The 22,799-nt window shown below is 41.6% G+C and overlaps 1 protein-coding gene and 1 long non-coding RNA gene across 21 annotated transcripts in view; one reads left to right on the forward strand and one right to left on the reverse strand.

Annotated features, from left to right (window-relative positions):
* The window catches only part of LOC100762252 (zinc finger protein 431), a 28,400-nt gene extending 6,491 nt beyond the window's left edge, over positions 1-21,909 (forward strand). For 4 of the 20 annotated variants that reach the window (XM_035445516.1, XM_035445515.1, XM_035445511.1 and 1 more), the window contains 5 exons: positions 8,891-8,986; positions 13,791-13,864; positions 14,004-14,130; positions 14,327-14,387; positions 18,836-21,909. In XM_035445516.1, the coding sequence (XP_035301407.1) occupies positions 14,097-14,130; positions 14,327-14,387; positions 18,836-20,207 (1,467 nt within the window). In that variant the 5' untranslated portion in view covers positions 8,891-8,986; positions 13,791-13,864; positions 14,004-14,096 and the 3' untranslated portion in view covers positions 20,208-21,909. Of the gene's footprint in view, positions 1-4,305; positions 4,437-4,689; positions 4,778-8,890; positions 8,987-12,324; positions 13,017-13,772; positions 13,865-13,955; positions 14,131-14,326; positions 14,392-18,835 lie in introns of those variants that run through there. The other 16 variants (XM_027416431.2, XM_027416432.2, XM_027416433.2 and 13 more) reach the window with 16 other exon arrangements.
* On the reverse strand, positions 2,039-4,086 carry LOC118238879. The gene is made up of 2 exons (XR_004770259.1): positions 3,959-4,086; positions 2,039-3,396 (listed from the first exon to the last, which is right to left on the reverse strand). It is a non-coding gene; the product is annotated as an uncharacterized LOC118238879 (long non-coding RNA).
* Positions 21,910-22,799: the final 890 nt, after the last annotated feature.

Raw genomic sequence — 22,799 nt, forward strand, 5'->3', positions numbered from 1 at the left:
AATCAAATAACTAGGTACCATCCAGAGAGCTGAGAGTGCAGGTTGTTAGTGACCTGGTGACTTTACTGCACAGAGGCAGACCTCACTCAAATTCCCCAGAGTGATTATTCCAGATTCTTCCCTCCCTAGACCATTACCCATCCTTAGGGGAGATGTTGCTGGTTTTCTCTCCAGCCTGGTCCCACAGCCATTAACCCCAAATAAACAGACACTATATTAATTATTAAACTGTTGGCCGATGGCTTGGGCTACTTATTGATTGGCTAGCTCTGTGTTAATTATTAACCCATTGCTATTAATCTATGTATTTCCATGTGGTCTTATCTTAGTGGAGAATGCTGGCACATCATCTTTCTGCCTCCCTTTCCCAGAATTCTCCTCACCTGATAGCCCCACCTATCCTTCCTGCCTGGTCGCTAGCCAAACAGTGTTTTATTCATTACCCAATAAGAGAAACATATATACAGAAGGATATCCCCCATCTGGGAGATGTCACATGTGCTCTCTAACCTGATGACCTCTGCTATCTCAGTCAGAGACCACACTAGATTCTAGGCCTGTTAGCTCTGGAACCACCCTCTTGGTCACATGTGATTTATCAAAGAGTTTCTACGTAGTCACAGCCTAAGCTTTATTGTGCACCTGGAATTGACTTATTGGACTGACTGTGCCCTGGGCATCTTCTCTCAAATCACACTGTGTGGCATTAGACTCCCTGCCTTGAATTTACAAAGATCCTCCTCTTCTGCCTCTGGAGTGCTGGGATTAAAGGTGTGGACTTCCATGTCCAGCTGGAAAAAGAATCTCTATGGTGTGAGTTGTCTTTACTTTCTTTTTTCTTTTTGTAAAATGATTATTTCATCTGCATTGATCTTTTTTGACTCTATACAGGTCTTTGTACCATGTTTATGCTCAGTGGCCAGGGAGACCTGATTGTCAAATGCCCTAGAACTGGAGTTACAGCACAGTTGAGAGCAGCCATGTCATCGTGGTCATTAAACCCAGGTCCTCTGAGAGAGAGCAGCCTGTGCTCTTAACTGCTGAGCTATTAATTACATCAGCCCAAGTTCTCCATTCTTGACAAGGTTTCCTGTCCAAGGCAGCCTAGGTCATTGTGGGTCAGACTCCTGATGGTCATTAAGGAGAGCAATCCTCCCGCAAGAATGGAATTCATCCTCCAGCATGGGTGAGCTCCCTTCTTGGTTGTTATATAATACAAAGTGGTCAACCCTAAAATCATATACACACAGACAACAAAAGCAGACTTAGCAGGCTACATTGACACTTGTGAAAATTTATTCATACATATGTAACAAAATAAAGAAAAAGAGACAATCAATTTGAAACTTTGTGAGAGCAAAAGTTACATTTTAAGTTTTTTCTTGGGCTGGAGAGATGGCTCAGCATTAAAGGCTAGGTTCACAAACAAAAATATAAGATTTTTTGGTTAATGGCACTCAATTTTTTTACTTGCTCTGCAAAGTTTTCATTGTCTTCTATATTACTTTTATATCCAACATTTAATTTGCCAACAAATCCTGCTGACTGCATTTTTATAGGTTACTTGAAACAAAACTGCCTCTGGTCTTCAAGCGCTCCGCTCTGCGGAAGGACAGATAGTTGCTGAAATGCCGGAAGCTATTGTTTGTGGGAGATAACAAGCCACATGTTTTCACTCCCTGAAATAAGCTTGTTTGACCCACCTGCAAGGGATGTATTTGATCATATGTGGGAGGGAGCTTCACATTTCAGGTTGTATGCTTGCCTCTGACCAATCAGATAGGGAATGCAATGAATCATGGGTTTTCCTTTTTAAGCATCTGCAAACTGTGTCTTAGGGCCATTTCCCAGGAACTTGGCTATGGACCTGGCCAGAAAAGGCATGGGTCTGATGGAGTTATAGGAAAGTGAGCCAACTGGCCTATGGGCTGGGAAACAGAATCCAGTCTTCTGTAAGAGCAGCACACAATCTCCACTGCTGAGCCTTCTCTGCAGACACCGCAGGTTTCTCAAGGTGGTGAGCCAATACCATGGGAAGATGGTTTTACTTAATATTTCTAATGATGACAACTTGGCAGTCAAAGCACACCCACTCAATGCACCCTCAAAAGAGCAAGAGTCACTATAGAATTTTGAATCTTGGTTCCCATGTTCACAAGTAAGATGGTGTAAATTAACCATAAGCTTATATTCAGTGTGCTGGCATGTGAAGATATATGACCCCAGGAGGGTCATCTGGGAAGAGAAAGCCATCTTTAGTCACCCATCAAAATTCTGCTTCCAGTCATTTTAGCATTGTTTATAGATTGTGACAATATACCACACGCACCTCTAGTGCATCCAGGGGCTGTCAATGACTGTAAGCAGGGTTAGCACGTGACTCCACCTGCTATTTTCCAAATTAAGGCAGAAACGAGGAGCCCTGGGAAAGTAGATTACTGAAGCAGAAATCATATACTGAACCAGATTGAGCATGCCAGTTAAGTGTTAGTGTGGGTTTCAAGAATCCTCAGTGGAAGGCCTGCAAGCAGGACACAGAATAAAAATTCCCGACAAAGCATAGCAGTAAAGCAGCTGGGCAGGGATTCTTCATCCCATTTCAACTGCTGCTGGCTGCCGCTTCAGCACTGTCATAGATTCCAGGCAGGGAGATCAAAGTTGATTGTGGACTTGGGGGCAAAGGCCAGGGTGCCATAGTCCCATATGGATCCCAGGACAAAGGCTGACACTAATGGCCCAAAAAGGTGGGATGGCAGAGGCTGCATATGCTCTGTCATTTGCTCTTTTGAAATAAGGTCTCTCCTATAACCCAGGCTTGCCTAAACCTCACTGATAGGGGGTGTCCTTCTGTATAAATGTTTCTTATTGGTTGATGAATAAAACACTGTTTGGCCAATGGAGGCAGGAAGATAGGAGGGGCCAAGAGATGAGAATTCTGAGAAAGGTAGGCAGAGAGGGCCAAGAGAAGATACCATGCGGCAAAAGGAGTAACAAATGCCAGACTACTGGTAAGACACAGCCTTGTGGCAATACATAGATTAACAGAAATAGGTTAATAATTAAGACAGGGCTAGCCAATAAGAAGCCTAGTCGTCAGTCAACAGTTTAATAATTAATATTTTTTGTTTGGGGCTGAAGTGGAGGTGGGACCTGGCGGGACAAGAAACTACAGTAACACCTCACAGTGATCCTCCTGCCACAGTGTCCTCAGTACAGAGTGCGGTCGTGTGCCACAAGTTTCTGTTTATTTCATTCATAAATGTGTGAAATTGACAGAAGGCAGGCAGGTGGTGCAGGCCTTTAATCTTAGCACTCTGCAGCAGAGATGAACTGATCTTGAGGCTAGTCTGGTTTGCAGAGTCAGTTCAGGACCAGGCAGGAATGCAGAGTGAGGCCCTGACAAAGAAAATAAAACAATAGGAACATAGTGTACAAGTACTTTTTCTTAATGTGGTTCACTTAATTTTTATTAACGACACAGAACTGAGATAAAAATAAATCTGAACACTCATATGTCAAGCAGGCAGCAAAATATAACTTATTCATTAGGATATTACAAGACTCTAATATTAGATATGGAGTTTTTAAGTAAAAAGTGTGATCCCAAAGGGTTTACTTTAATAAATCCTGTAATTACATTGATTTGCCTTTCTACAGTTGAAGAGACTGCATATTTCTGATGCATTTTTATATCAAACTTTCTTTTGACAAAAATGAAAATCAAAGCACGTTTTCTTTCCACAGCTGGCCTGGGGTAGGACTGTCACTGAAGTCGACAGGCTTCCTTTGTCGTTTCTCAGTTTCATGGCAAACCCGACTAGTGGCCCAGAAATGAGTCCTCAACTGCCAGCAGGTGCCGGGTCCCTGCGAAGGTTCCTAGCTGGGAGGGCGGGAGCATGTCCCTGCGCCCTGCAGGCTGCCATGGCGCTGCGAAGGCCTCGCCAGACCAGACGCTGACCTGGTCCTCCTGGGCAACACCAGGCTTCAGGTGCTTTCTCATAAAATTGCTTCAGGAGGGTAAAGAGGCCCCTCCGTGCCCGCTCGCTCGCTCGCCCGCCGTGCGCAGGAGGAGGGTGAGCAGCGGAGCTCCCCGCGCGGGCAGGGAAGGCGCAGGGACGCCTGAGTCGACCCCACGCTCCGTCGCCATCCGTGCAGCTTCGCGGGTCTGGGACAGCGCTGCTCTGAGGTGGAGTCAGTCAGAGTCAGAGGGGCCTGGAACCCCTCTCTGCGTCCCTCACAGCGGGGTCCCCACGGGAGCGCGCGTCCCTCGGTTCACAGCAGCCAATCAGGGCTCGGGACGGGACTGCGGGTCGGAGTGGGGGCGGGCGCTTCCGGTCCGCCCGCCCGCGCTGGACTCGGGAGACGCTCGTGTCGTGGGAGCCGCGCTGTGACCGCTGCCGGAGCTGCGAGGACGGCGGGCGAGCTCGGAGGCCATGGTGAGCGAGGGGCCGCCGTGCGCGCGCGGGGAGGAGCGCGGGAGCCGCTGGGTCCTCCCGGGGCTGCGGGAACCGGCGGGCGCCGGCCGTGAGGTCACGTGAGGCCCCCGCTGTCCCCCGCGGCCGGGTCCTGAGGCCTCCGTGTGACTTCCGGCGGAGGCAGCGCAGAGCACGGGGTGGGGGGGCTGTGCGTGGGAGTTCCGCGTTGTGACGTCACCACGCAGCGTGCGCGCACGCGCCGCTCCCGCCTTGGCCTCCGCAGGCGGATTTGCCGAGCTGTCGCCGAGCTCTGCTTTCTCTGCCGTCTTGTGCGAGGCCCGCCCTTGGCACTGAACGTCCAGGTGCAGATCCGTCTGCAGGCGGCGCGGTGCTGTGCGGGGGGTGGGGTGTCTGTGACAGGAGCGTCCGCACCTCGATGCCGGGGTGGACCAGCCGCCTGCGTCAGGGAGGCCAGACCTCCTGGGTTTCCTGGCCTCGTGGGTCAAAATTGACTATATTGATGTGCTTTTATTCCTAAGTTTTCTCCTAGGTTCGCTCGATCTCTTTTTATTCTTTCCCAAACAGTACCTAGAGAGTTGTAGGCCAGTTAGTGCTTCGTAGTGAGAGTCCATCCATCTCAGAATAACTTATTATGTCTGTGTGCTTGGTTTTGAGTCAGGTTCTCTCTGCCTGATATAGGTATGGAATTAAACTTGAGTTACCTGCAAAAGCAGTATCTGCTCTTAACAGCTGAGCCTTCTCTCCAGCCAGAAATCCAAATATCAAATCTCTGTGATTTTAAAACAACAGGTTAACCTTTTCGAACATTTAAAAGTTGATCCTACTATCAATATAAAAGCACTCAATTATGAGGATCATTTATATGAGAAAAATAAATTCGTATGGTATGCTAGTAATCTTCAAAAATTCACTGAATGAATATATGTGCTTGCCTAGGCCAGAAAAGGGTCAGATCTACTGGAGTTTTATAGTCATATGAGCCAACCACCCTGAGTATTTGGAACCAGGTTCTGGTCCTTGCAAGAGCAGCACACAGTCTTGACAGCTGAGCCTTCTCTGAGGGCACTGTGGGTTTCTCAAGCTGGTGAGCCTGTATCACCGGAAGATGGTTTTACTTAATAATGACAACTTGGCAGCCAAAGCGCACTCACTCAGTGCACCCTCAAAAAGAGCAAGAGTCACTATAGAATTCTTGGTCATGGTTGTCATAGATGTCTGTATGTTCACAAATAAGATGCTATAAACAAACATAAGCTTATGCTTTGAAATTGCCAGAATGTGAAGATACTTGACTCCAGAAAGGTCTTCTGGGAAGGGAAAGCCATCTTCAGCCACCCATCACCTTCTGCTTCCTGGTCTTTCTATCAATTGTTTACAAGTTGTCACAATAGTATCATATGAACGGTGGGGCCATCCATGAGCTGTCAGTAACTGTCCAGACTTTGTATGATCACCATTAGTATGTGACTCCACCTACTTTGTAAGTTCATGTAGAAATAAATAGCCTATTTCAGCCTGGATTCAAATAACTCTAGTTCCCTTTTTTTTTTTTTTTTTTTTTCTCAAGATAATGTGGAAGGGCTGTTGAATGCCGTCCTTCCTTCTAGAGTTTTAATAGATAGGTTAATGCATAATTACGTATTAGACACAATACTGGATATACCGCAAACATCTCATGAGGCTGAGAAAGAATTGGTAAATGAATTCTTTTTTCCTGCCATAACCCTAGCTTGCATATGTTGTAAAGTTAGCATTTTCATAGGTTCTCAGAAGTCCTCATCAGGAAAAAGAGGGAATTTAAGATTAGATAGATTGTCAGATATCTCACTCCATGCTTCAGGGTCATTTTCAGTAAGTGGGGGATACATATTTAAAGGAATTTCCAGTAAGGGAGCTGAGGGAGCTGTCACCAGCTTAGTGTCAGTGGTACGGGTTTTCCTTGACCTATGCTATTATCTCTTTGATTGTAATAATATTTGTTGGTATAATCAGGTCATTCATTATGGGGCTCTGCTCTCAGAAAAGCAAATTGATATAGAGGAGGAACTGTAGGCATAAATACAGGTGTACTATGGCACACAGCTTACCAAGCACACTGTACTTCTAAGTAACAAACATGGCCCACCATGCTCCTGACTATTCTCTAAAGTCAGAACATTTAATTATAAAGTAGCATGTGTAGCCAGTAGCTGCCTGCTGAGGTGTCTGCACTCTTCACATCTCCTTTTATGAGCTGCTTTTACACAGAGACTCTACTGATTTGTATGAATGCTCACATTTCTTTTATTTACTTATTTTACATCCAGGCCACAGTTTCCTCTCCCTTTTCTACTTCCAATCATCCTTCCCACACCCCCAGTTTCTGTTTAGGAAGGGGCAGGTCTCCCATGAGTACCAACAAAACATGGCATATCAAGTTGCAGTAAGACTAAGCACCTCCCATGTATTAAGGCTGAGCAAGGCCACCCAGTATGAGGAGTAAGGGCCCAAAAGTAAAAGAGTTGGAAATTGCTCCAGTTCCTACTTTTAGGAGTCCCAGAAGATGACCAAGCCACACAACTGTCACATATGTGCAGAATGTTTAGGTCTGTCCTATGTGGTTCCCTGGTTGTTGCTTTAGTCTCTGTGGCCCTTATGAGCCCAGGTTAGTGACTCTGTGAGTTTTCTTGTGGTGTCCTTGACCCCTCTGGTTCCTACAATCTTTCCTTTCCCTCTTCTGCAGGATTCCCCAAACTCCGCCTAATGTTTGCTCTGGGTCTGCATCTGTTTCCTTCAGTTGGTAGATGATGCCTCTCTGAAAATTTGCCTAGGCACCAACCTGGCCAGTTCAGTCTACATATCCAGTATCACTAGGAGTCTTGGCTAGGTTCATTCTCGTAGATTCCTGGAAGGTTTCCTTGTGCCAGGTGTTTATCTGATCCCGAAATGACCTCCCTTTCCAGTAGTCTCTTTTAGTACTCGTCCTCGCTGTCCCTGCCTAACCTGACATGCATTCTTTTCAATCCAAGTGATATGCTACCCAATCCTACTTGGTAGGCTTCCCATGCAGTGAAGCCGACGCTGTCCCCTGAAATCATCCCTGGTGTGGTTCCTCTCCACGCCCTGTACTGACCCCTAAGCATTGTGGTCTTTTTGGGTGCAGCCAGGTAATGCCTTGTGACAGATTCACCCACATGATGATCCATGTGCACAAGCACACACACATGATGATCCATGTGCACAAGCACACACACACACATGATGATTCATGTGCACAAGCACACACACACACACATGATGATTCATGTGCACAAGCACACACACACCTGATGATCCATGTGCACAAGCACACACACATGATGATCCGTGTGCACAAGCACACACACATACACATGATGATCCATGTGCACAAGCACACACACACACACACACACACACACACACACACACACACACACACGATGATCCATGTACACAAACACACACACACACACATGATGATCCATGCGCACAAGTGCACACACACAAGCATGACAAATGTAATTAAATATTTGAAAAACAATCAAGCCTAAAAAATATCGGTTTTCTTTTTCTGTTTTTCTTTCTGGAAGGGTCTTACTAGATCGCTTGCCTAGTACTTAACTATGTAGAGCAGGTTCCCCTCTGCTTTCCAGTGCTAATACTAAAAGTGTATATCACTGTGCCCAGCTTTAGTGATTACTATGAAAATGTCACTTCCTGGAGAAAGAAACTTAGTACGGAAAACATGCAAGGTGAACCTCATCTATTTACTGAACTTGAGGCTAACCTGAACTACTTGAGACAGTGTTCTCCCAAAACAAAAGCAACTGTGTGCATAGTATAATACCAGGACTTAGGTCAGAGAGGCAGAAGGATGGAAGCAAGTTTAACCTAGTGTTTGCATAGAGTTCCAGACCAGTCAGGTCTACATAGGGAAACCCTGTCTCCACAGCAAAACATCAAATGATGGTATAACTCATGAACTAGTAATACCTACAAGTGGTTAAGGTGCTTGCTTCTGAGCCTGATGACTTGAGTTCAGTCCCCATGGGTGGGAACATCCCCAGTGTTCTCTGACTTCCACATACGTGCAACAGTTAAGTCACCATGCATGGAAAGCAGGGTGCTGGGGATGCAGGTCGGGTAGAACACCTGGCCAAGTATGTGAAAGCTCTGGGTCCCCCCATCCTAGCACCTCAGACAAACATCTTGCTATTCCTGATCTCCTGTGTAGCCCATGCTAGTCTGGATGTTGGTTGTGCCACCTAGTCAGCTTGATGTAATATTTAAAAGTCTCCTGAAGTGTTGGGGGTAAAGACTTCCTAATCAAACAGAAGTACTAACAGCTCTGACCCTAGGAGTTAAATCCAGCAGAACATTAGCTCTGGCAGCTCCTTTCTGTTCTCCCCCACTTCAGAGGTCACTCATCCAGTTTTCTGTTTAATCCAATCAAGGTGATTCATCAGTGTGTTTTATGTCCACTTGGCACAACTAGTTTCATCTGAGAGGAAGGAGCCTCAATTGAGACGATGCCTCCATAAGATCTAGCTGTAAGTAAGCCTGTAGAGCATTTTCTTCATTAGTGATTGATTGGGAAGTGTCCAGCCCATTGTGGATAGTGCAGTCCCTAGGCTGGTGGTCCTGTGTTCTGTTAGAAAGTAGGCTGAGCAAGCCATGGGGAGCAAGCCAGTAAACAGCATCTTCCATGGCCTCTGCATCAGCTCCAGGTTACTGATGTGCTTGAGTTCCTGTGCTGACTTCCTTCCTGAGCATGGGGAGGAGGAGCCCTTGTGTGGAAACATGCTTATAGTTGACCTCACCATGCAGTGAGCACACAGCTGTTTTTACCTTTGGAATGAAAGGCAGATTTGCTAGCTAGCAGAGCCCTAGTTACTCTAGAATCTTCTCACAGTTCTATACTTGCCAGTTGACATGCAAGTGTAAGATCCCTCTGGAGTTCATTTTCTACAGATTTTAAAATCTGTGTTGTTAATACATTTGCATATAAATGCCACTGTGTTCTAGTCACATGTGTTAGTAAGTCCATACTGAGTTTCTTTGTCTCATTGGTCAACACTCTCTGTCTTTTAATTGTGTGCTTCTGTCTGTTTGCTCTAATGCACTGTTGATCTCTTGTTCTTTCCCAGATGGTACAATCTTTATGTACAATCTTTATATCTTTGTGTTTGAAATTTTGAAGTTGGGTAATGTCACGTGTGGTGACATTCAATATTATGTTGATCATTTTTTTCATTCATGATGACCTTTTGCCATCAGTTTTCTGTTGTTGATAGCATTTATTATTAGGCTTTTTTTATTGAAGTATTGTTGAATCTATAGCTCAAATTCTGAATTTTTATAATATAGTATTGATATAATAGCTAAGATAGCAGCAAACCGGTTGCTTTCTTGTCAAGGTTGACTCAGCTCCTTGCTAAGACCCTCTCATCCTCCTTCAAACACAAGTCCCCATGGGACCCACAGTTCTCAGAGTTTCAGTGTGCACTGTTAAACCATTTCTTTAAAAAGACATTTAGTAAGATTATCATGAGTATAGAAGGAGATGGAGCCTATGGTTTAGGCAGGTAGACCCCACACAGAAAAGGAATAAAGAATTCTGTGGCCTCCATCAGAGACAGTTGAGTTGATCCATGTGTCTTACCACACAGATTGTACTGTGGAAGCCAAGCATTGTCATCCATGTGTTTCACCTCCTTAGTCCCCAAACACAAGATGTTGCTTGGCTGCATTTTATTCCAGTAGCATATGGTCTGGGCTGTGCTCAGACAGATCTGAAACTCTCCATGTAGACTGGCATTTAAGACCTTCAGAATCCAACTTGCTAAAATAGTGAAAATGAATTTAAAACCTTAGCCTTGTGAGGCAATTCTACAGTTAGAAATGTACCTTCCAAATGGTATCATCTACAACAGTCACACTTAAGACACCAAGAGATCGCCTTCACTGCTTCCACCAGACCTGACCCAAGGCTTCCCACATTCTCTGAAAGAACTGGGTATGAAGAGAAGCAAGGGATAATTCTATGCACTCAGAGAAAAGATAGGGACTTAAATCTAATTTTGGAGGTCTTATATTGTTTAATCTCTTCTTAGATAATAGAGGGAAGGTTATACTGGACCCCCCCCATTTGGGGTAACTATTTTCTTCCTGTCATTTCTCTCTTCTTCTTCATCTCCTCCTTTGTTCTTCCTCAATTCCCTTCACTCTCTTCTTTTAGAGCTCTTGCTACTTAATGTTATATTTCCTTCATTGTTTATATTTGCTCAAGACACTCAGGCTCCTATCTTTCAATACTAGGTTCCCAGTTAGTGGAATTAATTGTGTACAATTAGGAGGTATGTCCTTGTGGGGGTGGCTGTGTCTTGTTTGTTACGGTGTCACTATAGATGGGCTTTGAGTTTACAAAAGCTCAAGCCAAGACAAGTGTTTCTTTCTGTTTGCCTGTCTGTATCATGATGTTAGTCTCAACCCCATACATGTCTTTCTTGATGCTGACATCCATGATGATAATGGTCTAGTCCTCTGTGTTCCAGCCCCAAATTAATTGCCTTGCATTATAGTAGTCACCTTGGTCATAGTGTTTCTTCACAGCAATAGGGCAGTAACTAAGATAGATGTTTTGTGTAATATTTTAGCATATTGTCTGTATATATTCATCCTGAGTCCTGTGAAAATAAGTAAGGCTAAGTTCAAGAGTCATGGACTGTCTTGACAAAACAGTAGCTTGATTATTACTGATGACTCCTGAAGATCCATAGAGGACAAGAACAACAATAGGGGTAGAAATAAATGAAACCAGTGTGTTTGGCAAGAAAACAGAGGTAGGTAGTATCAGAGGGCAGTCATGTCCTGAAACAGAGACTGTAATTATGAGGGAAGTTAGTGCCATTAAAGAGAAAGCACCTGCTTCTCTTTGGAAATATGGAAGAGGTGTTGCAAGGGTCCTGCCCACCCAGGCAAGCATTTAAATAGAGGAAGGAAAGGGTACAAGAGTCCTAGTCCCAGGAAGCAACTTCATACAGAACTTTTTGCTGATCTGTTCCAGTGGACCAGGGTCAGTCCAAAGCTAGAACTCCATGTGTCATTTCCTGAAAGAAGAAAGATGCACAGTTTAAATGTCATGGACTCTTCTGTGCTTTTAGTCTAGCACTGTTGTAGCTACCTGTTTGAAGAAGATAGCCCCAGTGAGGAGACTGTGGTAGTTCGTTGTATGAAGATGTGAAAATGAGGACTGGGTTTCATTTTGAAACCACTAGATGTTGAGATTCCCCAAGCTTGAGACAGTTGCCATGACTAGCTGAATGTGGGAGTGGAAGTCGATGGAGTTGAGTGAAAAGTTTGAGAAAGAACCATCTAAGCCCTTTGAAACTGAAGCCCCAGGTACCCGAAACAAAGCTGCAGGATTTAATGTTTGCCCAGCAGGGTTTCAGTCTTGCCTTGGTTGAATCTTTCCTTACTTCTTTGAAAAGGAAATGTGTATTCTGTACCTTTGTGTGTTGTGTAGACATAATTTGTTATTTCACAAGGTAACACTGTCAAGAGATTGCCTTCAGTGTGAGAAGAAACTTTGTACAGTCTAACAGTGTTGGCACTGTTCAGAATATGGGATCTTTGTTGTTAAACTAATTTCATTTTGCATTATGGGTTGAGTGTGAACCTCTCTCATGACCTGTGTCAAAATGTGGGTTGAATGAAAAAAATCTCTCAAGTACAAAGATATAGTTGAGACTTTTGTTTCTGGTTTGTGGTTTTCATTGGGTGCTTCTAGGATAATGGTCTTTTTTGGAGTACATTAGTTTTGGGAGTGGCCGTTTACTGTTTCTACCCTGCCCACACTTGTCTTCTTTCTGTGGTTGAAATTGAGCAGCCCCTGTCCTCCTCATGCAGCCACGACATAACAATCATAACAGACTTCGTCCCTAAATAACGTAAGGTAAATAGAAGTAGTTGCTTTTCCTTGCTAAGACATTTTTCTGTACTGATATTTTTATTTGTATACTTTTGCTTATCGAATGAGGTTTTGTACATGTGAAGCATTATTTTTATTTGTATACTTTGCTGATAGAATGAGGTTTTGTGTATGTGAAGCGTTATTTTTATTTGTATACTTTGCTGATAGAATTATGTTTTGTATGTGTGAAGCGTTATTTTTATTTGTATACTTTGCTGATAGAATGAGGTTTTGTATGTGTGAAGCGTTATTTTTATTTGTATACTTTGCTGATAGAATGAGGTTTTGTGCATGTGATTGAAGCGTTATTTTTATTTGTATACTTTGGCTGATAGAATGAGGTCTTGTGTGTGTGAAGCATTTGCTCTTGTGCTGAGCTATACCCACTTTTAAACTTTGGTAGAAATTACTGCTTTTTTCATACCAGGATGGCATGCATTCATGTCATTAATAATGCAGATGTGTAACATCTCCATATCATTATGCATGTTTTATTTTTTAATTTTTGAAATGTATGTATAAGTCTATTATAAATATGCATGTGGCCGGGCGTTGGTGGCACACACCTTTAATCCCAGCACTCGGGAGGCAGAGGCAGGCGGATCTCTGTGAGTTCAAGGCCACCCTGGTCTCTAGAGCGAGTGCCAGGATAGGCTCCAAAGCTACACAGAGAAACCCTGTCTCGAAAAACCAAAAAAAACAAAAACAACCCCCCCCCCCCAAATATGTATGTGTGTGCCTGGTGTTCACTGAAGTCAGAAGAGAGCACTGGATTCTCTTGATCTGGAGTTAGAAATTGTTGGGAGCTCCAAGTGAGTGCAGGGGATTGATGCAGGTCCAATGCAAAAGCAACAGGTGATTTTAACTATTGACCCATCTTCATACTCTGCTGGGTTCTTTTGTTTGTTTAATTTTTTTTAGCATAAGCCTTTTGTCAACTAATGTTTTTAAAAACCCTTTAATCTGTCAAGCAATAACATTAAAAGTGCATTCCTTCTTAAGAATATCATATTAGCCTTAAAGTTTAAATTCCTGTTTTCTGAAAGACAAGTACATATCTTGAGTGGATTTTTAACTCATTGGTAGAATTTAGAGTGAGCCCCTGAGTGCTCTCTCTTTTATTCTCTGTTTGAGACAGGATTTCAATATGTATTGTTGCTGTCCTGGAAATCGATACACAAACCAGGCTGGCCTGGAAATCACAAGAGATTTATTTGCTTCTGCCTCCTAAGTTTTAGGATTAAAGGTGTGCACCACCATGCTCGTCTTGTCCATTCTTTCATGATGTCAGTAATTTTGATACAATTTTGCTGATGTTTATTCAATACTAATGCTCTGTTTGCATGTCTCTCTATATATGTAAGTCAGCATTTCTTTTGCAGTGCCATATACTATTCAGAGGTCCCAGAAATGAGAGTCATTGTCCTCCTTTTCTGTTTCATTCTAAAATGACTTGGTGAGTGCATTTGAAATTCTGTGCTGTTAAATAAATTTGTGGAGCCCACAGAATCATGTAAATATATTCACAATGAAGTGCACTTTTGCAGCGCAGTCGGTCTCACCATTTCTATTATGTACAAAATGGGACACTTTAGGATGCCGTGACCTATGAGGATGTGCATGTGAATTTCACTCAGGAAGAGTGGGCTTTGCTGGACCCTTCCCAGAAGAGTCTCTACAAAGATGTCATGCTGGAAACCTGGGAGAACCTCATTTCTATAGGTAAGAATATGAGCTTTCTGTCACTTCATAACTTAAGGGGGTAAGCCTTTATTGGAGATTGGTGATCCACCGTGATTTTGACTGTTAAAGAAGAAGAATGTGGTAAATAAATCAGGTCTGGTTCTAAGGTTCACTAAAGATAATAACTCAAATTTGCATAATTTCCAATATTATACATTTCTGTGATATATTTTAGGCTACAAGTGGGAAGATCCAAATATTGAAGATCATTGTCAAAGTCCTAGAAAACATGGAAGGTAAGTTTCTTGTGCAAGGTGATATATTTGTGCCTCTGAAGAAATTTTAATATGCCCTGATATTTAATGAAAAGCAACAGTGTCAATAATTACAGCTTTGCGATAATTATTAAATCATTTTCCCTTCTTTCTTTTTTTATTTATATTAGATACAACCTTGTTTTACATGTCAATCCCAATTCCCTTTCCCTTCCCCCCCAACAACCCCCTATTCCATTCCCTTTCTGCTCCCTAGGGAGGGTGAGGCCTTCCATGGGGGATCTTCAAAGTATGTCATATCATTTGGGTCAGGGCCTAGGCCCTCCCCCAAGTGTCTAGGCTGAGGGAGTATCCCTCAATGGGGAATGGTCTCCCAAAGCCCATTCTTTTGCTAGGGATAAATACTGATCTACTACCAGAGGCCTCCTGGTAGTAGGCCTCCTCACTTACATCCTCTTTTGGGGTCTGAAACAGTCCTATGCTGGTTTCCCAGCTATCAGTCTGGGGTCCATGAGCTCCCCCTTGTTCAGGGCAGCTGTTTCTGCGGGTTTCACCAGACTGGTCTTGGCTTGCTGTATGTTACCTTTATTATGTTTAGGTATGTTCCTGTTACCCCAGATCTCTCCAAGACCTTTATCATGAAAGGGTGTTGGATTTTGTCAAAGGCTTTTTCGGCATCTAGTGAGATGATCATGTGGTTTTTTTCTCCTCAGTTTGTTTATATGGTGGATTACATTGATGGACTTTCGTATGTTGAACCATCTTTGCATCCCTGGGATGAAGCCTACTTGATCATGGTGGATGATTTCTCTGATGTGTTCTTAGATTTGATTTGCCAGTATTTTATTGAGTATTTTTCCATCAGTGTGCATGAGGGATATTGGTCTGTAGTTCTGTGTCTTACTTGTGTCATTGTGTGGCTTGGGTACCAAAGTAATTGTAGCCTCCTAAAAAAAAGTTTGACAATGACCCTTCTATTTCTATTGTGTGGAACACTTTGAAGTGTATTGGTATTAGCTCGTCTTTGAATTTCTGGTAGAATTCTGTACTGAAGCCATCTGGCCCTGGGCTTTTTTTGTTTGGGAGACTTTTCATGGCTGCTTCTATTTCATTAGGGGTTATATATCTATTTCAATTGCTTATCTATTCTTGATTTAATTTTGGTAAGTTACATCTATCCAGAAAATTGCCCATTTCCTTTAAATTTTCCAAATTTGTGGAGCACAGGTTTTTAAATCAAAGTATGAACTGATGATTCTTTGGATTTCCTCAGTGTCTGTTGCTCTGTCTCCCTTTTCACTTCTGATTTTGTTAATTTGCATGTTCTCTCTCTGCCTTTGGGTCAGTTTGAATAAAGGTTTGTCTGTCTTGTTGCTTTTCTTCAAGAAGCAACTCTTTGTTACATTGGTTGTTTCTATTGTTTTCTTTCTTTCTACTTTATTGATTTCAGCCCTCAAATTCATTTTTTCCTAGATCTGCTCCTCTGGGGGTGGAGTTTGCTTCTTTTTGTTCTAGAGCTTTCAGTTGTTTTGTTAATTCTCCAGTGTGAGTATTCTGCAGTTTCTTCATGTGGACACCTAGTGCTATGAACTTTCCTCTTAGCACTGCTTTCAGAGTGTCCCATAAGTTTGGGTATGTTGTTTCTTCATTAACATTGAATTCTAGGAAGTCTTTAAGTTCTTTATTTCTTCCCTGGTCCAGGAATGGTGCAGTTGTACATTGTTCAATTTCCATGAGTTTGTAGGGTTTCTGCAATTTGTGTTGTTGTTGAATTCTAATTTTAAGCCATGGTTGTCTGATAACAGGGGGTTATTTCAATTTTTTGTCTGTTTGTTTTTTTTAGACAGGGTTTCTCTGTATTGTTTGCTCTGTAGACCAGGCTGGTCTCGAACTCACAGAGATCCGCCTACCTCTGCCTCCCGAGTGCTGGGATTAAAGGCATGAGCCATCAATACCTGGCTTTCCAATTTTTTTGTTCCTGTTGAAGTTTGTTCTGTGGTTGAGTATGTGGACAATTTTAGAGAAGATTTCATGTGGCACTGAGAAGAAGGTATATTGTTTTATGTTTGGATGGAATGATCTATAGGTGTCTGTTAAACCCAATTGGCTTATAACTTATGTTAGTTCCTTTGTTTCTTTGTTATGTTTCTGTCTGGTGGTCCTGTCTGGTGGTGAGAGTGGGATGTTGAGTCTCCTACTATAAGTATGTGAGGTTTTATGTGTGATTTGAGTGTTAATAATGTTCCTTTTATGAATGTGGGTGCCTTTGTATTTTGGTCGTATTTGGGTTGAGAATTGAGACTTTATCTTGATGGAGTTTTCCTGTGATGAATATGAAATGACCTTCATCTCTTTTGATTAATTTTAGTTTGAAGTCTAATTTGTTAGATATTTGGATAGCTACACCAGCTTGATTCTTAGGTCCATTTGATTGGAAAATCTTTCTCCAATCTTTAATTCTTAGGTCTTTGAAGTTGAGGTGTGTTTCTTGTATGCAGCAGAAGGATGGATTCTGTCTTCTTATCCATTGTGTTAATCTGTGTCTTTTTATAGGCGAGTTAAGACCATTAATGTTGAGGGATATTAATGACCATTGGTTGTTCATTCTTGTTTGTTTTTGATTTGGTGATGGTGGTGAAATTGTGTGAGCGATTCTATTCCTTTTTCCTTTTGGCTGTTGGTAAAGTGGGGTTATCTATTGCCTATATTTTTCTGGTTGTAGTTAACTTCCTTGGGTTGCAGTTTTCCTTCCAGAACTTTCTGTAGGGCTGGATTGGTGGATATGTATTGTTTGAATCTGGTTTTGTCATGGAATATCTTGTTTTCTCCATCTATATTGATTGAAAGCTTTGCTAGGTATAATAGTCTGGGCTGGCATCCATGGTCTCTTAGTGTTGGTAGAATATCTAACCAGGACCTTCTGACTTTCATAGTTTCCATGGAAAAGTCAGATGTAATTCTGATAGGTTTGCCTTTATATGTTACTTGGCCTTTTCCTTTGCTGCTCTTAATATTCTTTCTTTATTCTCTATATTTGGTGTTTTGATTATTATGTGACGAGGGGGCTTTTTTGGTGGTCCACTTTATTTGGTGTTCTGTAAGCTTTTTGTACTTTCATTGGCATGTCTTTCTTTAGGTTGGGAAAGTTTTCTTCTATGATTTTCTTGAATATGTTTTCTGCATCTTTGAGGTGATTTTCTTCACCTTCTTCTATACCTATTCTTAGGTTTGGTCTTTTCATGATGTCCCATATTTCCTGGATATTTTGTGTTAGGGATTTGTTGGACTTAAGATTTTCTTTGGTTGATGAATCTATTTTTCCTAGTGTATCTTGAATGCCTGAGATTCTCTCTTCCATTTCTTGTATTCTGTTGGTTATGTTTGCATCTGTAGTTCCTGATTGTTTACCCAGCTTTTCTATTTCCAGCAATCCCTCAGACATTTTTTTTTATTGTCTCTATTTCAGCTTTCAAGCCTTGCACTGTTTGAATTGTTTCCTTCATTTGTTTGTTGTTTTTTCTTGGCTTTCCTTGTTCTCTTTAAGAGATTTGTTTATTTCTTGAAATTTTTGGTTTGTCTTTTCCTTCATTTCCTGATTTTTTGTTTATTTTTTCTTCCATTTCTTTAAGGGATTTTCTCATTATGTCTTTGAGGGTCTCTATCGTGTTCATAAAGTTGTTTTTAGGGTCGTTGTCTTCTGCTTCATCTGGGTTGGGATGTTCAGGTCTTGCTGGTGTGGAGTCTAGACTCTGGTAGAGTCATATTGATCTTTCTGTTGTTGAATGTGTTCTTATACAGTTGTCTTCTCATCCCTTCTTCCAGTGAGTGCCAGTGGGGTCTCTCCCTCTCCTGGTGGGTACAGGTCCAAGGTTCTCTTCCAGTGGCTGCAAGCAGGTCCAATACTCCGATGGCTCTCCTCTTCCTGTGGGGTGGAATTGGGACTAGCACCTTGACTTGGGCAGACTCCAGATGGGCTGGTCTGCAGGGACAGCTTCTCCAGTGTGTAGTCCCCAGGCCTCAGGAGGCTCTGAACAGGGCACCAATTATTAAATTCTTAGAACATCATGTACCTCAATTTCAGGTACCTGACCTCTAAGAAACAAGACAAGGGAACAATACCTTAACAGATGTAACCACATCAATCATAGTCCCCTGAGATTCATGTTATAGAACTATGCATCTACTTAGTTTCATTCCATTCAAATATGATAAAGGCGTTCACATTCATTAGGGAATTAGGGTATTTCCAAGAACTTTTATTAGCAAGCTGTCCTGTAGTCAAGCTAATGTTACTCATATATTTTAATAGACTTACCATAGTTTAGTGAGGGGGTCAATTTGTAACAATCAAGAAGGGTGTTGTGATAGCGAGACCTTAGTCTGTCTATCCTATCTCTCTGAGGAACATACGGTTAAACTGTATGAATGCAATGTGGAAAACCTTTTGTTTGTTATTCTTTGTCAAATAGGTATATGATCTGCCACTGTGGATACAAGCCATGTGATCCTAAGGGGTATGGAAAGAGACAGTGTTCCTCTGTGTCTTCCAGAAAGGTTGTTCCCACTGTGACAAGACATAGTGGCCATGATACAAGTGTAGGATTAATTGAATTTCCAGCTTCAATGGGAATACATCAGCAAACTCACGTTGTCTGTCCTGGTTCATGTTGCCCATGTAATGTGACTGATACCACAGGAAAATGTTATGAATTCGATAAATATGGTAAAACTCTGAGTTCTTCCGGTTCTCTTCAAAGATGTGAAAAAACTCATATGGGAAAAGAGTGCTGTAAATGTGAGCCCCGTACTAAAGGCTTAAACCATCACATGTATCTTCAAGCCCACAAAAGAACCCATCATGAAGAGGAACCCTGTAAATGTAAACACCATGACAAAACATTTAGCTCTGATTCCTCTTTAAAATTACACCAAAGAATGCATTTAAAAATGAAGCCCTATGAATATAATCAAGGTGTTAAAGATTTTGCATGTCACAGTTATCTTCAAGTGCCCAAAATTCATACTGGAAAGAAACCATATGAATGTCATCAATGTGGAAAAGCCTTTGCACGTCCCAGTGAACGTAAAATACATGAAAGAAGTCATACTGGAGAGAAACCCTATGAATGTAGTCAATGTGGTAAAACCTTTGCATATCCCAGTAGTCTTCAAAGACATGAAAGAAATCATACTGTTGAGAAACCCTTTGAGTGTCACCAGTGTGGTAAAGCCTTTGTACATAACAGTCATCTTCAAAGGCATGAAAGAAGTCACTCTGGAGCAAAACGCTATGAATGTAGTCAATGTGGTAAAGTCTTTGCACACAACAGCCATCTTCAAAGGCATGAAAGAAGTCATACTGGAGAGAGACCCTATGAGTGTAATCAATGTGGTATAGCCTTTTCATCTCGCAGTAATCTTCTCAGTCATGAAAGAAGTCATGCTGGTGTGAAACCCTATGGATGCAATCAGTGTGGTAAAGCTTTTGCTCGTAAGAGCCATCTTCAATATCATGAAAGAATACACACTAGAGAAAAGTCCCATGAACCTCATAAAAGAGGTAAAGCTTTGCACAAGAAGCAAAGATACCATCATTTTGGGGGTACCAGTACCATGGGGTGTCCACCAAGACCATCAGCAATGGTAAAGTGGAACCAGCCAGAGCCTAGACGAGAAGTTGTGTGTGCTGCAGAGGCCGGTGCTAGTGTAGCGACTCAAGCCCTTTGGAGAAGCCCTGGAGATTGTGAGTGGATCCCAGGCATTAGTAGTGGGGTTATTTATACTGTTGGAGTTTGTTTTTCTTTCTTTCAGAATGTGTCTACCCTTATTCTTCCCTCTTGAAGGGAGAAGGTGTTTAGTTTTGATTTTTTAAAAAAAGCCATAATTGGAATACTTTGAACTTTTAAAAGAGATTTTGGATTTTTAGTGAGATTGGATATTTTTAAAGAAAAATTTTAATGTGTTTGAATTTGTAAAGATTATAGGACTTTTATTAAAGTCATTTATGTTTTTAATATGAGATCTTGGGAATAAATAAGAAAGGGAAGGTTGTGGCTCAATATTGATGTGTTGCATGTTAAGTTGACAAGTGGTCAATTGTACTGACTCCTCTTATGTCAACTTCACACACAAACTAGAGTTGTCTGAAAGGAAGGAAACTCAGTTGATAAAATGCCTCCATAAGATCCTGAGATCTGTAAGAAAGTAGGCTGAGCAAGCCACAGGTGACAAGTCAGTAAGCAGCACTCTCCATGGCTTCCTCATCAGCTCCTGTGTCCAGGTTCCCACCCCATTTAGGTTTCTGTCCTGGCTTCCTTCAGTGATGAACAATAATATGGAAGTGTAGGCCAAATAAAGCCAAATAAACCCTTTCCTCCCAATCTTGCTTTATTCTTATGGTGTTTCATTGCTGAAATTCTAAGATGTCCTGTCTCAAAAAATCCAAAAGTAAAAAACAAAAAAAAAAGGTGGGTTGTGAACAGATGGTTCAGCAATTAAGCACACTGGCTATTGTTTCAGATGACACAGTTTCAATTCCCAGTACCCAGATGAAAGTTCACAACTGTAAGCCCTGTTCCAGAGCATCTAACACACTCATACAGAATGCATACAAACAAAACACCTATGCATGCAAATAAAAATAAACTATTTTTTAAAAGAAGAATGTATCACATGGAACTTTCCCTAAGATAATCGGGACTCATCTCTACTCAGGTAACAAAATAGTTACAAAATAGTTGTCTTCATTCTCATCAAGAGAACAGTGTTAACAACAACAATAAGAAGCAATGTGCAGAGTCCACTCACAGAGGGATAGAAATCATACAATCCTTCAGTGAGCAAGTAGGGAATTTCTTCACCTCCAGGTAATAAAATAGAAACAATAATGGTCCATCTTCACCTTCTATAGTGTAATGACACATTTGGGAGTTGGGGATTTGCCTTACTAGTGCTTCTGCTGTTGGATTCCCATGTTTGATTCCTAGCATCAACATCAGGTAGCTCAGAACTACTTCTAATGCGTTGTCCTGGATATCTGATGCTTCCTTGGGTACCAGGTATACAAATGGTTCAAAGACAGATATTTATGTATTTGTGTATGTGTATGCTCCATATTTTTAAAAGATCTTCTTCATTTATATGTTTTGTTTTTTTCCTAAAATTAAAATAAATTTAGTTGGAACATGGTTCCAGAAAGAGGTCATTGAAGAGAATTCTACATCCTTATGTTAACAATCCAAGAAAAGACAAGAGTCTTCAAAACATGAAATTGTTCTTGGATTGTGTTTTTGTGCTCCTCCCAGATGTAGCAGATAGATATGAGTTGACTTCAGATTACACATTATTGCTTGGTGTTGTTATTCATTAGATGTTTAAACTATCATTTATATGCCTTATGGAAAAACATGTTTGTCTCATGTGACTTGTTTTTATCATTGTATACAGCTTGAAGTCATGAGCCCTTTCTTCCTCATGTGACCTTTCTTAACCTGCAGAATATAAATTATCTTGGGCTCTGAATAAAGTTGGCTGTTGTGTGAGACTTTCGTCTTCCATATTTTTTTGGCTCCTTTCTCCCAGGTCCCACCATCTTTAGAGTGGTGAAAAGTGGTGCTTGAAGAGGAACCAGAAGCTGGCTACAAGATAAGAGAGTGAAGACCACAGAAAAGGAGTTGAGTGACAAGGCAGCAGCAGGGGGGGGGCTTTGCCTTGTGTCTGACTAGTGCATCATTTTTAGAGCAAGGAGGAACACAATTATTAAAACTACAACTCTTGAATTGCTTGCAAATTGTTTATGATTGTAATTCCTGGTTTCCAGAAGAAGGAATTTTAGATGAAGCAGCATGGGACAGAATCCAAAAGGACATTGAGAAAGCATATAGCCAAGGGGAAAGATCCCTGTTCAATTTTGGGTCACTTGTTCATTAACTTGGGCTCTTACCAAAATGACTAAGGAAGATAAAGAGGATATTATTCATGAAGGAGTGATGGTGAATTCCTTGAATGAATATAAACTTTATGATCAAACCTTAAAAGTGGTAAAAGAAGCAAAAAAAAAAAAATGTGATTTTTCTTGTTAGGGGAAAAATCAAAAGTAAATATAGCATCACCAGTATCTATTCAAGTGACAGTTCCCTCAGCTCCCATATTGGAGCCACCTCTAAATACATGTCATCCATTTTCTGAAAAAGACCTTGAAGTATGATGTGAGTAATTTACTCATCAACCAAATATTGAATTCTCCATTTTGATGAAGACTTAGGAGAGTCTGTGGGAAAGCTCATTTTCCAACTTCTTCCTGACCTAATTGGTATGTCCAGAGCAACTTCAGCAAAATCTTAAATGTTACAGCTATTGAATCCAGACCAAGGAGGCATTTGTTATTGTATGGATCATTTGTTGCCTTTAAACATACTCATTCCCTCACTAAAT

The sequence above is a fragment of the Cricetulus griseus genome, chromosome 5 (genome assembly GCF_003668045.3).
Source record: "Cricetulus griseus strain 17A/GY chromosome 5, alternate assembly CriGri-PICRH-1.0, whole genome shotgun sequence".
NCBI classification, from domain to species: domain Eukaryota; kingdom Metazoa; phylum Chordata; class Mammalia; order Rodentia; family Cricetidae; genus Cricetulus; species Cricetulus griseus.